This window comes from Bubalus kerabau, chromosome X (assembly GCF_029407905.1).
Source record: "Bubalus kerabau isolate K-KA32 ecotype Philippines breed swamp buffalo chromosome X, PCC_UOA_SB_1v2, whole genome shotgun sequence".
Classification (NCBI taxonomy): domain Eukaryota; kingdom Metazoa; phylum Chordata; class Mammalia; order Artiodactyla; family Bovidae; genus Bubalus; species Bubalus kerabau.
The window spans coordinates 9,384,137-9,400,748 of record NC_073647.1 but is presented as its reverse complement, the minus strand read 5'-3'; the positions used below and the strand labels follow the sequence as shown (position 1 = coordinate 9,400,748).

The window sequence follows — 16,612 nt, the reverse complement described above, 5'->3', positions numbered from 1 at the left end:
CTAAAAGCCTGAGTAACTGCCCAATAGCAGCCACCTGCAGACTGAACCCAGGGTAGGAATGACCGAGGCTCTTACCTAATTTTGTAGATGAGAAAACGCAGGCCCAGAACAGCTAAATCAGATTGCAAAGTCATAACACCTGGTTAGCGTTTACTCCAATCCTGGAACCCAGCTGGGGTTCTGCCTCAGCTGATCCATCTATGAAATGAAGACGTTGGATTAGACCCGTGGTTCTCCAAGTGCAGTGGCCAGACCAGCAGCGTGAACCTCACACGAGAAGTCCTTGGCAATGCAAACTCTCAGGTCTCCCCAGGTCCTGAATCCTCACCACTGGGATGGGGCCCAGCAATCTGTGGTCCCACAAGCCCTCTAGGTGCTTCCTATGTGCACCGAAGTTTGGAAAACCGCTGGATTCCAGGATGTCTAAGGGCCCTTCTAGACATTTTCGGGAATGTCTGAGCATTGACCTCCAGGCCATTTGGCACAAAATCACACTACTCTTAACCTAGGACCAAACCGTGGTATACAAAGGAAAAGTCTGATTGCAGTTTGTAATAGTGGGAATAAATGCCGCCCCCTTGGTGGAACTTACACCTATTGTATGTTAAAAGCTCGCTGTCTGGGCTCACTTGCATATGGCATGCTGGTACTCCTAAACCAGGCCTTCTTCCTGGGGTCTGCTTAGAGAGAGGACCAATGAGCCCCTCTTCAAAAAAAGCCAAGTGCTGGGGGCGGGGGGGACAGGGGGAGGGACAAGGAAGAGATGGCCTGTCAATCACCTTTTTGCAGCAAATTCTCTTAGGCTTAGAGGCCCCCAGGACCAAACATGCTGGAGGGAACAGCAGGGGCCAACCTTCCCTGAGCCTGGCTGCTCCCTTTCGATGTGCCCTGGCCTTGGTCAGATTTCAATGCCAGCTCAAGGCCAGGTGACACGGAGGGAATCTCCTAGCCTGACAGTGAGGTCCTGGCCTGTGTTGAGGCCACCAGACTTTCATCCCAGGAAGGGGCTCTGCTCCTCAGCCATCCTTGTCTAATCCTGGTCACCCAGCAGGGGCGGCTGTCGCCTAGGCCAAGGACGAGCACCCTTCCTGGCAGCACCCGGCCCCACAGTCCCCTCAGTCCAGCAGGCCTCCGGGCTCGCAGCCCCCTCACTCCAGCAGCCCCCTAGCCCCACACCCCTCCATTGCCCAGCAGCCCCCTCACCCCAGCAGCCCCTGGCCCCATAGCCCCCTCACCACAGCAGCCCCCCGGACCCGCAGCCCCCTCACCCCAGCAGCCCCCTGGCCCCGCAGCCCCCTCACCCCAGCAGCCCCCGGCCCACAGCCCTCTCACCCAAGCAGCCCCCTGGCCCCACACCCCTCTGGCCCCGCAGCCCCCTCACCCCAGCAGCCACATGGCCCCACAGCGCCCTCACCCCAGCAGCCTCCTGCCCACAGCCTCCTCACCCCAGCAGCCCCCAGCCCCGCAGCCCCCTCACCCAAGCAGCCCCCTGGCCCCACACCCCCCTGGTCCCAGCAGCACCCCTGAGGCCACCTTCGCTGTTGGCTCTCACCTCTGCCCCCACTTCCTAGCCAGAGCTATTGAGGTTTTATGTTGGACGAAAGTGACATAAAACCAGCTCTACTGGCCCAACCAGAGCCTGTGCTGTGAAGGATGGAAGAGGAGGAAGGGAAGATGGCAGTCGTGTCCAAGGGAGGGTTGAAGACTTTAAACATTTACTTTGATTTGGGGGAGGAAGCTCTTGAAAGTCAGAGGAGGGATCCCACCTCAAGGGGCCAGAAAGACAGACTACAGTGCCTTGGGCTGCCCACCATCTTTCCCCACCCACAGCCTCCTGGCCTGCCTGTCTTAATGAGATGATGGAGGACACTTGAGCCACTTGGCTTCGTCGTTCACCGGAGAAACATAAAGGCCCTGAGGTGGGAAAGCAAAGGACCCTCAAGCTGTGCACAGGAGACTCTGTTTTCTGTCACAGAGTCTGTGGCATGGAGACTACAATGAGCCACGATTGAGGGGCACCATGCTGTTGAGAACAGGAAGGAAGAAAAAACTGTTGAGGGGAGGCAAATTCCTCAGGCTTCCCAAGAAAGATGTGCTGCTTCACTTGTAGCATGTGTAAGCTGTTTTCAGGACTTGATTAATATCGTTAAGCAACTTAATGCCTAAAGAAAATTCCAGTTAGAACAGGCAAAAACAAAATCTAAACATCATAAAGTAACTCATGATACTGAGAGAAAGTATGCCTCTATCAACCTATTGCAGAGGCAGTTGTTGAGGAAATCAAAAAGAAAGCTTGAGGAAAATTCTGAAGGTAAAAGCCACCCTGAAAGAATTCTTTATCTTGGCATGAAAGTTTTGAAGAATGCAGAATTGCTCAGAAATATGATTCAGAAAGCCCATGAGCCTATTTTAGAGCACCTGAAATACTTGTCCGCAACTTCTCAGATGCTGGAGAGCCTACGAATTTCACAGTTGAACTTCTCTGAATCCAGTGACTATTTCTCAAATGAGGTGTTGACTGAAACATATCTAATAAAGTCATACCTGAATGATTTTGATCCTTCTGTTCTCACGGACCACAAGTTATAGGCTGCATTGGGTGCTAAATACATTGGAAGAAGAATGTCACTCAGAATGCATTAAGGATCAGGATAGCAAAGGAAATGGAACTTCTAGAATAGGGTACAAAACAACTTTCAAGGACTCATACTTCAGCTACTTTTGTACTCTGGAAATTCCTAAATTTAGAATACTAAGTGGGGTTGGTCCAGGTAAAAGTCCTGAAGATCAATTGCAGTTCTCTTTCATGAGTGTACAAGATCAGTATTTTACTCAACAGGACAAGATGCACAGAATGATGACGATGACACAGGCGAAGAATCAAGAGAGAAGAAGCAAAGCAAGAGGAAGAAAATGATTAACCAGAAGTGGAAGAAGAACCCTAAAATAAACACGACTTTGTTGAATGCAAGCTGCAGTGAGCCAAGGGCATTAAATATCATTAGAGAATAGCTTAAACATACGCTGCACTGCTTATACCTGCGTTTTTAAAAAACATGTTTCTAGGTAGCTAATAAGCAGCTTTTAAAAGGTTTTAAAACCAGTGCTTTCTTCTTAGAATTTTAATGGTCTCCACTTTTCTGCCAGATACATAATTTACTGCATCCTTGAACATCCATAGTTTGGTTCTCGTGAAGTACTTTTGTCATAGGGATACACCTACAGCTGTAAAATATCAGAATCCTTAATGCAAACTAAGAGTGGTTTGGAAAGCCTTCCTGAGAAACCAGTTGAAGTAGTTTTCAAATTAGCTTGCTTGACTTGTGCCTTCATCATTGTGCAGTAGAAAGGTAGTCTCTTGGGCTCACTAGTACACAATGCACTTTTAACTGAACCATGTGCAGGTTAAGGGTTCCAGTAAAGCCACCTTCAATAACTGTCAGCTTATTTGAGGATCTTTGCACTGATGGTTACATGAAAACACATTTAGAGACAAGTGATTCATCACTGGAGTGTTAATAAAGTCTTGTCTTCATTTTATACTTAGCAGAGCAGTTTTTGTAGCACTCTACCTTCTAGGAATGCTACCTGTTCACCTTTTGGTAAACTTGGATCAGATTATTTTGTTGAAAGAAGCCTAAAATATCAAGGGGCAAAAGATGCTCTAGAGCTGTGGTCCCCCACGTTTTGGGCACCAGGGATAAGTTTCAAGGAAGACAATTTTTCCACGGACCAGGGAGGAGGGGGATGGTTTGGGGATGATTCAGGTGCATTACATTCATTGTGCACTTTATTTCTATTGTTATTACATCAGCTCCACCTCAGATCATGAGGCACTAGATCCCGGAGGTTGGGCATGCCTGCTCTAGAGTCAGTCAGTCAGTTCAGTCGATCAGTCGGGTCTGACTCTTTGCAACGCTGTGAACTGCAGCACGCCAGGCCTCCTTGTCCATCACCAACTCCCGGAGCTTGCTCAAACTTATGTCCATCGAGTCAGTGATGCCACCCAACCATCTCATTCTCTGTCTCCTGCTCTAGAGTAGTGGTTTTCAAAGTGGGGCTCCCAGGGTAATGGTCCAGGAGGTCACATGGTGCAAGTGAGCCCAGCCGTGCACTTTGGCTAAGACAACGGAGGAAGAGGCTCACCTCCATCTAAGACCAACCTTAATTCACTGGCTCCAATGTGTAGCGGGTAAATTGACTAGGACCCAAGGGCTCCTCTGGAGAGGAGACTAGAGCTCCTTGGAGCTTGAGCCACACACCGCTCTGAGGATAATGATTTCCTGGAGGTAGTTGAGAAAAGTGTAAGGCAAAACTAATGACAAAAGTCATAGATCCGGTGATGCCATTTATATAAAGTTTTAAAACCTGCCAAAAATGCTATGTACTCTGGGATATAAGTGTATGTTTAACAACCTCTTTCATTTCACATCAATGTAGGCAAAGTACATGGGAATGAAACACCAAACTCATGACACCAGTTACCATTTGAGGAAAGGATGTGCAGACCTCCAACTCCATTTCTATTGTTTTATTTCTTAAACTCAGCAGAGATTACCTGGGCCCCAAGGAAGTTTCTATTAGTGCTCATACTAATATTGCTCTAGTCTTATGTGTGACTTTAAGTAGTAGATGGGCCTAAGCTCTAGAATTGGAGTAAAAAAGTGGTGAAAGGTAGTTCATCAGAGAAAGGGAGTTTGGGGGAAGGCCTCGTTCTACGATTAGTTACGGTCACTTAGACACCCATTCAGGATGGCATTAGCAGACTGCTTCTCCGGTGTGCTACAATAGCATACTTCACAAGCAGCCTCCCTACATCCCATCTCAAGACCCTCACTGTATGGAACCTCAAAGACTCTTCTTCACCTTTCTGTCCTAAAGTACCAAATACCTCCAGAGACAAGTTGACCTGAGGCAACGCTATGAAAGTGGAACAAGACTTGCATCCCTAGATCCTTTACCTCTTTTTTCAGCGACATCCTGCTAACTCTCAAGCAGTGGCCCCTGCTGTCCTCCTCAATTCCACCATCATCCCCCAGCACCTAGAATCAGGGTCACTGTCACTCCCCATAGAGGCCTCCTTTCCCTGGGAGCGAAAGGAGATCCTTCCCAGATCTTTCCTTCATTCCTCTACTCATCTGCTCTCAAGGTTCCTGTCCCAATTCCTCAAGACCCTGCCTAATGTAATACCTGGCTAATGATATAAAAGAAATAGTATTTTCAGGTAGCATGTGATTCCAACTTAACATACATGTACTTGTCTCCGAAAGGTCCTATGAAATGATGCTAAGATAGGCAATTTCAGACCCTGTGGCAAAGTAGGGGAAGAAAATTTTAGAGGATTTTTAACTTACATTATGTAAAGACCCAGAAATTTAATGTGTAACCTCTCTGACCTCCAAAAGTTGAAATTTAGAATGAGCTAACCACAAAGCAAACAAACATTAACACTGATGCAATTCTCTGCCATCTTATATATACTTTTAATGACCAAATTGAAAGACTTTTTTTCCTATGAACTTGTCCCCCTCAATCTAAAGATACTTATGTGTGTGTGTGTGTGTTAGTCACTCAGTCATATCCGAATCTTTGCAACCTCATGGACTGTAGCCCACCAGGCTCCTCGGTCCATGGCTCTCTCCTGGCAAGAAGACTGGAGTAGGTTGCTATTTCCTCCTCCAGGGGATCTTCCCAAGCCAGCGATTGAACCTGGGTCTCCAGCATTGCAGGCAGATTTTTCACCATCCCTCTGACAATATGAGATGTACTGGTATAGAGAGAAATTACCCAAACTCTACCGACATTCAAGGCTCAACTTGAATCTTACCCACTGGGGGCTCTCCAAATTCATAAATGTGATCCTACACATAGTAGCATTTGACTTTGTAACTTGTACAATTAACCAATATAGAGGAAGCAAGTTATTTATAGTCATTTAACAAATGTTTAAGGGGCCTCCTTGGTGGCTCAGGGGTAAAGAATCCGCTAGCCAATGCAGGGGATGTGGGTTCAATTACTGGTCCAGGAAACCTGTGTTCTAGAGTCCGGGAGCCATTACTGAGCCCACATGCCTAGAGCCATGCTCCACAACAAGAGAAGCCTCCACAGTGAGAAGCCTGCACCCTGCAACTAGAGACTAGACCCTGCTTGCTGCAACTATAGAAAAACCTGTGCAGCAATGAAGACCCAGTGCAGGCATACATAAATAAATCTTTAAAGTAAATAAATAAATGTCTGAGTATTTACTCTGTTCCAGATATCATTCTAGGTGTTTGGGGGACATAGTGAAGAAACAGACAATAAGCTCTGCTTTGCGGCACTTAACTCTTGGTGGTGCTCGGGGAGGCTGGGGAGTTAGGACAGGAGTAATAAATACAAAGATAAAACGTATTAAATGGGAAAAGTTCAAAGCTCTGAAGGAAATAGAAACGGTGGTAATATAAGAGTGTTTGAGGGTGGCACTGGGTGACAAGTTGTAGTCAGCGATGATCCCCTGTGAGTGTTCTTTGACTGAATTCCACACCATGGTGGATTCATGTCAATGTATGGCAAAACCAATACAATATTGTAAAGTAATTAGCCTCCAAGTAAAATAAATCAATTTTAAAAAATTAAAAAACCAAACAAACCTGAATTCCAAGGAGGAGGCCGCTATAGGACAATTTGGGAGGAAGATTCCCATGAAAATTACGGAGAACATAAAAGTGGGGGAGGGGGCATTTCTTCTGTACAGAAGGCAAGCATTTACTGATTGAGTGTGGACAACAGGACCAAATTAAAACTCTACTTCCTCTGAATAAAAAGGACATGCTTAGAAGATGAGAAAACCCAGACAAACCTCACTGCTGCTGCTGCCGCCGCTAAGTCGCTTCAGTCGTGTCCGACTCTGTGCGACCCCATAGATGGCAGCTCATCAGGCTACCTCGTCCCTGGGATTCTCCAGGCAAGAACACTGGAGTGGGTGGTGATTTCTTTCTCCAACGCATGAAAGTAAAAAGTGAAAGTGAAGTCGCTCAGTCGTGTCCGACTCTTAACGACCCCATGGACTAGAGCCTACTAGGCTCCTCCATCCATGGGATTTTCCAGGCAAGAGTACTAGAGTGGGGTGCCATTGCCTTCTCCGAGACAAACCTCACTAATAACCCTTAATTCTGATAAGGCTCATTGTCTATTATCATGTTAAATATTCACAAAATCCCTGCGGGGTGGTAATTCTTCTCTTTGTTAAGAGGAAACTAAGGACCATAGGAAAATTTACCCTAAGCCACACAGCTTTTAACAACAAAGGGACAGGAAACGTAACATGATCAAGAATATTCCTAAATGCACCAAAACTCTTCTGCTAGCTCTACCATCATCTCAATGGTGTTTTGCTTTGGAGGCCAACCTCCTTTTCAGGGCAAAGGGCAAAGTCTTTACTAGAGCTTTCACGGCCCTATCTACTTTAAAGGCCCAGCTGCCACTCTGCTCTACACTCCTGCCATTTTGCTCCCTGGCTAGTTGCACACCAACACATCTCTGCCACTCTCCATGCTGCTTCCTTTACCTACAGGAACCTCCTTGCCCCTGCCTTTTTACTGCCACTTGAACTCCTAGCTTCAGGACCCCCTGAAATGCCCCCTCTTGAGCACTTTCCCAGGCACCAGCCCACCCCCTTCATCTACTGGCCATAGCTAATCATCCACTCTCCCATGCTTCCTTAACACTTGTGCTCATCCTTGTCACAGCACTGGACAGAGTGAGTCGTCATTGCCCATGTGTCTGTCTAGCCCTTTAGATCGTAAACCAGAACAAGCCATGGGTCTTAGATACTTGAGTCCCCAAGTCCGAACATAATTCCAGGTATATAGTAGGTGCTTACATGTGCTCAGTGAATGCTTAAATGACTAGGGGCTGGAGTGTTTTCCTGTAGCTTCAAGTGGACAGACTAGTTGTTCCTGACCTGGAAAGACACTCGTATGATTTCTCTTGTTTTGTTTGCTTTGTTTGGTAACATGCTATGTCCTCTACAGTGAATAGTGATGGTCTTGTTAAAAGTTCTGAAGAAAAGAATGTACAGAGATAGGAGGAAACAAAGAAAGCATTAATACTCGGGTTTCATGGGTGGGGCAACTTCCCTGGTGGCTCAGATGGTAAAAATTAGGAGACCCAGATTCGATCCCTGGGTCGGGAAGATCCCCTGTAGAAAGGAAGGGTAACCCGCTCCAGTAGTCTCGCCTCGAAAATCCCATAGACAGAGGAGCCTGGTGGGCTACAGTCAATGGGGTTGCAAATTCTTATGGGGGAAAAAAAACCCCATCCACCTGGGAGTATGTGCTTCTCTGCTAAAGAAGAATGGAGGCAGTCCTGTCACAGCATGGGATAGGAAATGGGAGTGCCCTAATTAAGCACCTTCCTCACCCCAGGACCTCCATCACATCACCCAGGTCTGCCCTCTGCCCAGAAACAACATCTGCCTCCTTTTCCTACCCCTCAGTTCAGTTCAATCGTTCACTTATGTCCAACTTTTTGCCACCCCATGGACTGCAGCACACCAGGCTTCCCTGTCCATCACCAACTCCTGGAGTTTACACAAACCGTCTATTGAGTCGGTGATGCCGTCCAACCATCTCCATCCTCTGTCGTCCCCGTCTCTTCCTGCCTTCAATCCTTCCCAGCATCTTCCCCAGTCTTTTCAAATGAGTCAGTTCTTCCCATCAAGTGGCCAAAATTTTGGAGTTTCAGCTTCAACATCAGTCCTTCCAATGAATATTCAGGACTGATTTCCCTTAGGATTGACTGGTTTGATCTCCTTGCAGTCCAAGGGACTCTCAAGAGTCTTCTCCAATCCCAAGGTTCAAAAGCACCAATTCTTTGGTGCTCAGCTTTCCTTATGGTCCAATTCTCACATCTATACATGACTACTGGAAAAACCATAGCTTTGCTTGAACGGACCTTCTATTCCTAAAGTGAAAATGAAAGTGAAAGTGAAGTCATGTCCGACTCTTTGCAACCCAATGGGCGGTAGCCTACTAGGCTCCTCTGTCTATGGGATTTTCTAGGCAAGAGTACTGGAGTGGGTTGCCATTCCCTTCTCCAAGAGATCTTCCCAAGCCAGGGATCAAATCCGGGTCTCCCGCACTGCAGACAGACACTTTACAGTCTGAGCCACCAGGGAAGGCCGCAGGCTTTTTTTACAGCCAGGGACCCGCTGGGGTTTACAAGCCCATTTTAACAAGGGCCACACAGAGCCAACATCCTGTCTTCATTGTCCTTAGTTTGGGCCTGTTGCCCATCTTTTGGGTCCAACACCTCCCTCCTCTGAGAAGCCTTTTCTGAGAAAAAACTTTCAATGCCTTTTGACTCACTTGTTTGAGTTCATGCATTACAGTGTAAAGATGGAAGTGTTTTACACCGTCAGTGTCCTCCAGCCAAAGATCACAGAAACATGCCTGTAGTTGAGTGAGTTCAGTTCACTATTCATTGCAGTAAGGGAGAACACACATCATGGAGGAACCATGTGATGTCTTCCCAAGTATCAGAAAGAACCTGTTACAGAGGCTGGGGTTTGGTTGAGTTATTTGGGGAAGTTTTTCCTTCAAGGAAACAGGAGTTTGCTCTAGATTAGATGTCTTTAGGTAGCTGAGGCAATTCTCTGATTGGTATGTGAGTAAATCTTCCCTGTAGGGAGAGGGGACTAGACCCAGAATAAAGATGTAATTGGTCAAGAAGTTGTAGACATTCATTTTAGCCAAGAGAGGGGGATGTTTAGTCCTTCTTTACATTCAGAAAACGAAGATCATGGCATCCGGTCCCATCACTTCATGGGAAATAGATGGGGAAATAGTGGAAACAGTGTCAGACTTTATTTGGGGGGGCTCCAAAGTCGCTGCAGATGGTGACTGCAGCCATGAAATTAAAAGACGCTTACCCCTTGGAAGGAAAGTTATGTCCAACCTAGATACCATATTCAAAAGCAGAGACGTTACTTTGCCAACAAAGGTCCATCTAGTCAAGCCTATGGTGTTTCCAGTGGTCATGTATGGATGTGAGAGTTGGACTGTGAAGAAGGCTGAGCGCCGAAGAATTGATGCTTTTGAACTGTGGTGTTGGAGAAGACTCTTGAGAGTCCCTTGGACTGCAAGGAGATCCAACCAGTCCATTCTAAAGGAGATCAGCCCTGGGATTTCTTTGGAAGGAATGATGCTAAAGCTCAAACTCCAGTACTTTGGCCACCTCATGCGAAGAGTTGACTCATTGGAAAAGACTCTGATGCTGGGAAGGATTGGGGCAGGAAAGAAGGGGAAGACAGAGGACGAGATGGCTGGATGATATCATTGACTCGATGGACGTGAGTCTGAGTGAACTCCGGGAGTTGGTGATGGACAGGGAGGCCTGGCGTGCTGCGATTCATGGGGTTGCAAAGAGTCGGACATGACTGAGGGACTGAACTGAACTGAACTGAACTGTCTCCTTTCAATATGGTCTCAGAGTGACCATGTCTGAGGTTGATGTTCTATGACACTGTTCTATGACAGGTCCAATAGGAAGGAAGTTGGCCAAAGCTGACGTGTGAAGTATGTTTCAATTCCACATTAAAGATCAGGAGATTGGTCCTAGTCCTGGCTCTTCTACTAACTGGCATGACTTTGGGGATGCCAGTTAGCAGCTCTAAACCTTAGTTTCCCCGTTTATTTTTTTTTAATTTTTAAAAATTATGTTTTTTCTTGTTTTTGTTTGTCGATTTTGTATTAAATTTATTTATTTTAATTGGAGGTCAATTACTTTAAAAAAGAATGGTCTTAGATTCCATATCTAAAGGCCTTTCCAGCCCTGAAACGCTAAGAGAATGTGTGTTTCTCTTGCATCTCTTCTGTCTTTATAGAAAATGCTAAAGGGGACTTGGCCACACATCCTTATGTGTGTGCATGCTAAGTTGCTTCAGTTGTGTCCGACTCTGTGTGACCCTATGGACTACAGCCCCCCCAGGTTCCTCTGTGCTTAGAATCCTCCAGGCAAGACTACTGGAAGGGATTGCCATGCCCTCCTCCACGGAATCATCCCAACCCAAGGATCACATCCGGGTCTCTTACATCTCCTGCATTGGCAGGCAGGTTCTTTACCACTAGCGCCACCCCGGAAGCCCACACATCCTTACAGAGGGGAATTCATGCATAACAAATGGTATTATAGGTGAGCTGTTTAAAAATCAACTGAGATTTTAATCTTAACACTGTGAGTCATTATTGATTCCAAATTAAGGAGTTCAATGTAAACATTCAGAAGATCTCCAAAAAGAAGAAAGTATAAAATTCATTTCTGGATGAGAAAAGATGTACACATTTATGATGTTAAAACCAAGAAAAAAGAAAATATTATTAGATTTTACGACATAAAAAAGAAAAACTGCATACTTAGAAGGCAAAATCAAACTAAAAACACAGTTTCAACAAATGCTCAGTATCCTAAATATAATTCCATCTTCTTCCATCTACCTAACTCATATTTTCATTGAATGCCACCTATACAGATGATAAAACTGAGGCCTAGAAATGATAAGTAACTGTTTCAGGATCACTTAGGGCGGCAAATGTTAAACCAACTCAGACCTCAGATTGGGATTCTGCCTCTTTTTTGCTGTCTTTATAATGAGAATTTTGAATTAGAGATTATTGACATTGCCTTCCGAATTTAAACCAATGGTTTACAGCAACACCATGCTCCATTCACGAGGTGAGACAGAGAAAAAATAAAAACACTGAAATTCGGTTGGAACTGAACTGAATGAAAGGGGAAAAAATCCCTCTTTACAATTATGAGACTTATTAGTATTTTTCCTAAATGTAACATCCAGATGTAATTGGCTATGTCTTTTTCAAAAAATATTTTTAGTGCTACAAAACTTTTTTTACAGAATGACTATAAAAACAGTTCATTTCTGTATAATTTTCAAAATTACACTTGGGGTCTGGACTAAGTGGATCTTGAGATCAATAAAAAGTCCGGGACTGTTGCCTCTGAAACATCCTAGGAAGGTGGCCCTTTTAACGTCTGTCATGCTTAGCACTTAGGAGATGACCTGATCCTTTAAAGAAACCTCTCCTTTTTTTATTCAGTCTTCAAAGCATTAAGGGAATATGTCTGGGTTCATTATACACCTTCTAGCTCCTAACTTCTCCAACACTTCTCAACCTTCAGTTCTGACTGCATTCATTTCAATTTGTCTACTCTTTTCCAACTATTTTTAACTAAGGTAAATTGTCCAAATTCTCTTTCTCTTCTGCGGAGGTTTTTAGTACTGCTAACATCTGAGATATACAACATTTTTATGACCCTGTCTCTATTCACATGAGCCATTACCAGGTGGAAATTCCCAGGTGGGAAATTTCTCTCAGTTCACATGGCCCAGGATGCCTTCATAAATACTTTCCTGCACAATTACATAAAGGACACGAGCCTAGAAGACCTCCACACATGTCAGAACCCTAGCGCGTCAAAGAACAAGTAGGCAATTGTGAGCAATTTGACAACCAAGGGCCTTGGCCGTTCATTGGACACAGAGCACGTCAATCCTTGTTTGTCAGCAAATGAGCCCAAAGCTCGTGACGAGGGGTCACAGGCCACCGTCAACGGTTCCGCGTCAACAGGCCCCGCCCCTCGACTGTGGCCTGGCTCCACTGCCTGAGGCCCGACTTCCGTCGGACGCTTCCGCCATTGGCCGTCTACCCTCCCGGTCGTGGGGCCTCCTCTGTGGTCCCTTCCGTGACTGCCTCGGTCCATCTCACTTCCCTCAGCCTCCTCTCAGGGCAGCCACTTCGGGTGCCACCACCTGCGCCACTGCCATCGTCCCCCGCCCGGCTGAGGTAACTGGCGGCTGCCATGTCTACCACGGGGGATGGAGATCTGGCCCCTGGCGGGCAGGAAGGCCCTGCAGGTGCGGCGGGGGCCCAGGCCGGAGCCCGTGACGGTGTGGACCGCAACTCCGAGGCTCGCAGGGGTGACTCCATGCCTGAAGCTGAGGCGGGTAGAGTCGTGGGGGCCTCAGGAGGCCCGAGGGAGGCGGCCCTGGAGGGCGGGAACGCTGAGGAAGACGCCGACCTCAGGCCGGCTGAGGAGAGGGAGGTGGAGGAGCAGGCAGAGGGCGTGAACCGCATGGTGGTCTCGCGCCACTTCCCCATGAACGCCTTCCTCTTAACGGCCCTAAATCTGCTGCAGTCGATGGTGAACCGTTTTTCTGAAAACCACGTCATACTTCCGGCAAATGATGACCGCGTGTTGGTCTGGCACCAGACCAGGCCGCGCTTGTCCGACCACGGCTCAGCCGCCGTGGCCGGGTTTTCGGAGGTCCAGGTGCCATCGGATGAATCGGGGGAGGGGCCGGCTGAGGAAGCCCCGGACCAGGGGGCGGAGCAGGCGGAGGAAGCCCAGGAGGCGGAGCAGGCGGAGGAAGCCCAGGAGGCGGAGGAAGCCGAGGAGGCCTCTTTATTGGAGACGGCCACCAAGGAGTCTGAGGAGCCCAGCTCGCGGGAGATGCCACAGGAGCCTGTCGCCCCTGAGAGTGAGCATTCGAGGGGCGGGGGGGAGTTGGGGGGGACGGAAACACTGGCAGCTGCAGGCCGGGTCTGGGGACCAGGGATCCCGAGGAGGGGGCAGGCTCATACGGGGGCACGGGGTGGGGGGGGGCGTTCCTCAGGAGGGGAGGCCGGGAGTCAGGGCCTCCTTGAATCGAAGGCCAGAGGGGCCCAGTAGAAGCCCAACTGCATAACGATTTCTTTGGTTTGGGGGGAAAATAAGCTGCCCTCTACCAACCCTGGTAAGAGGTCTGAGATGATCAGTGCCAGTTATGAGCCCACACGTGAAGGTCAGTGGAGGCAGGTGTTCAAGAGGGAGCTTGAGAGGACATGGAAGAGAACAGGCAAATGGCAGACTTCATATTTGGTTCATAGCTTTTAAAAATGTCAAGATTCTTGGAGAGTTTATCCTAAAATATTATGAACTCATACAGGACCACATGGTCAAAAGGAAATGTTTAGGGGATTGAGGAACTCAGGAGCTTCCCCATAGAATTTGTTATTGAGGTGAAGCGTATTTTGGCGAAAAAGTTCTGGCCAAAACATCCAGAATGCATCAGACCCAGAGAATTCTGATCCTTGAGCACAAGTCATCAGTAGCACAGGGTGACAGATTTACTAGAAAAGAAGAAATAATATCATTGTGAAAATGATCAAGCAGCAGCAAAGTGAGGGCCATGGAAGTGTTGCATCCTCCAGAAGGAAGGCCCCCAGTTACTCTTTTCTTAGTTGCTTCTGTCCTGCTTCTCCTAAGGGTAGAGTACTGGACATCCTGCCATTCCTTATCAGTTGGGATTTGTTTTTTCTGTGAATGTCTGGTCCCAAAGTCTATTATTCCTCTCTAAAGAAACAGCTGAATGCCAGGATGAGAACTCCAAAGAAGAGGCGCAGGGCAGCAAAAGTGAGGGGAAAGAAAAGAAGTATAAGAGGAAACAAGAAGAACCAGAAAAGGATCTGGACCCAGCAAAGGACTGGCCCAGAAAGCCCAGGTATCTGTGTATAGCTTTGAAAATAACCCAGCTATTCCCAGGCATTTACCAATTTTGTTTTTGCTTTTTAATTCTCGGAGTAAATTAAGAAAACGTTTGTTTGAAATTAGTTCAACAACTCAAATTTACCTAATGTTTATAGAACAGTTCTGCACCCAGTAATATAAAGAGCATGAAGTGAAATATACTTCATGGCTTCTCATTTGTTCTTATGAGGTCTTTGGTCCTCTATCTCTAAGACTACCAACAAGTTGTAAATGTATCAGTACCTAAGACCAGTATTTCTTGAGAAAACAGTGACGAAAAGCTGCAGCAACTGGGCTGTGCAGAAGTTTGGCCTTCATTTCTTGACCACAGAAGTGCAGTCTCCTGCACTAAGAGAAGACACCTTTTAGAACGTAACTACTTACGAATAGCAAACAGTTCAGAATTTCAAGAAGGACCACATTTAGTGATTAATACTGAAATATTTGTTCGGTTGTAGATTTGTGTATTTTATATGACAGTCAAAAGAAACAATCGTAGGATGACTGTTGTTTATCACTGAGATGGTAGTGAAGGTATATATCTTGTCTTTAATGATTAACATTTTCTCCCTTGTTTGCATAGTGGTGTGTTTCATAATAACAGCCTCTTTCTCATTCGGTAGATATGGAAACCGAGGGTCTGGGAGGGTAAGGGAGTATCATCTGTGGAGTGAGCACAGGCTTTTAAGGTAGAAAGAGTGATTTAAGTCCCAGACTAGCCTCTCAAAGGAAGGGGGAAAAAAAAAAGCATTTATGGTGTTGGGCAAGAGGGAGACAAGGCTGGTAGGATCACATGATTGAAGCCATCGGGTTGTACATGCACCCAGTGTCCAGGGTGAATTTTACAAAAGGAAAATGTGTTTTTCTTCTCTCCTTGTTGAGATACAACCCTCAGATGCAGCAGATATACATAAGGCTGACTGTTTTCTTTAATTTAGAAAGTTTCTGATGCTGACTGATGCTGTATAATCGTTCCTTTTCTCTCATTTCTTCCTGCAGTTTGGAAGACTAGAAAGAAGACAGAGAAAGAAGAAAGGATCCATTGTTTGCTATTTTTCGATTTTTCAGAAGCCCATGGGATTACTAACATTGATTTCCTTCCCAAATCCATCCCCCAAAAAGCAACTGTCTAATATCTATAAAAATTCCAATATCTAATTGGGTTTTATCTTTTCCAGATATATTTGAAAGCATTTGTTCTAGTTAAAACTAAGTTTTAAAGTAGTAAACTGAAATGTAGATAGATTTATGTATATAAATAATCCTGATTTAAATCTCTTTACAAATGAGAAGCCGTTTTACATCATTGGAAGGCATCATCACATTCCGCCATTTGATAAGCCTGTTTTAAATTCTTTTATTGCAGCCCAAAATAAAATTTGTATTTAAAACAGTTTTGTAAAGACAGAAATAGGGGTCAAGGCTTTAGATCTGAACTTGTTTACTGTACTAGTCACTAGCCACGTGTGGCTGCTGAGCATTGAAAATGTGGCTAATCTGAGTTGAAATGTGCTACAAATGTAAAAAACTGTGTAAAGTCTCTTTAATAACTAATTACACATTGAAATGATAATCTAGTATTAAATATAGCATTAAAATTATTTCCTCCAGTTTCTTTTTACTTTTTCAAAACGTTATTTATTGCTACACATGAGCTGTCTCTAGTTACGGTGCACAGGTTCTCACTGAGGTGGCTTCTCCTGCGGAGCATGAGCTCTCAGGTAAACGGGCTTCAGAGCTGTGGCACATGCGATTAGTTGCCCCTCACATGTGGGATCTTCCTGTACCAGGGATTGAACCTGTGTCCCCTGCACTGCAAGGTGGATTCTTAACCACTAGATCACCAGGGATGCCCTCTTTACTTTTTAGATGTGGCTACTAGAACATTTAAAACTGCACAGGACTTGTGTTATATGTGTATTTCATAGTCCTGCTGGGTGCTTTTGAAGAAAACCTGAGGGACGGCCCAGCTTACCTGGAGGCCAGATGGTGCTGCTGAGCCTGAGCCCAGACGCTGATTTGGAGCACTGGTTCTCAAAGATTGGTC

The 16,612-nt window shown here is 46.0% G+C and overlaps 1 protein-coding gene and 1 long non-coding RNA gene across 8 annotated transcripts in view; one reads left to right on the top strand and one right to left on the bottom strand.

Annotated features, from left to right (window-relative positions):
- Positions 1 to 16,612, bottom strand: part of LOC129639765 (uncharacterized) — a 315,100-nt gene that overhangs the window by 52,319 nt on the left and 246,169 nt on the right. The gene's annotated exons all lie outside the window — the stretch shown is intronic.
- On the top strand, positions 10,784 to 16,147 carry LOC129639756 (cancer/testis antigen 47A-like). 3 transcript variants are annotated; one of them, XM_055564990.1, is made up of 3 exons: positions 10,784 to 13,537; positions 14,398 to 14,539; positions 15,565 to 16,147. In XM_055564990.1, exons 1-3 carry the CDS (start codon positions 12,859 to 12,861, stop codon positions 15,575 to 15,577), a joined length of 834 nt encoding a protein of 277 aa, XP_055420965.1. In that variant the 5' UTR covers positions 10,784 to 12,858; the 3' UTR covers positions 15,578 to 16,147. The 3 variants fall into 3 exon arrangements, with proteins under 3 accessions (XP_055420965.1, XP_055420964.1, XP_055420963.1); XM_055564989.1 differs by lacking the exon at positions 15,565 to 16,147 and having other exon boundaries at positions 10,787 to 13,537; positions 14,404 to 14,775; XM_055564988.1 differs by lacking the exon at positions 15,565 to 16,147 and having other exon boundaries at positions 10,788 to 13,537; positions 14,398 to 14,775.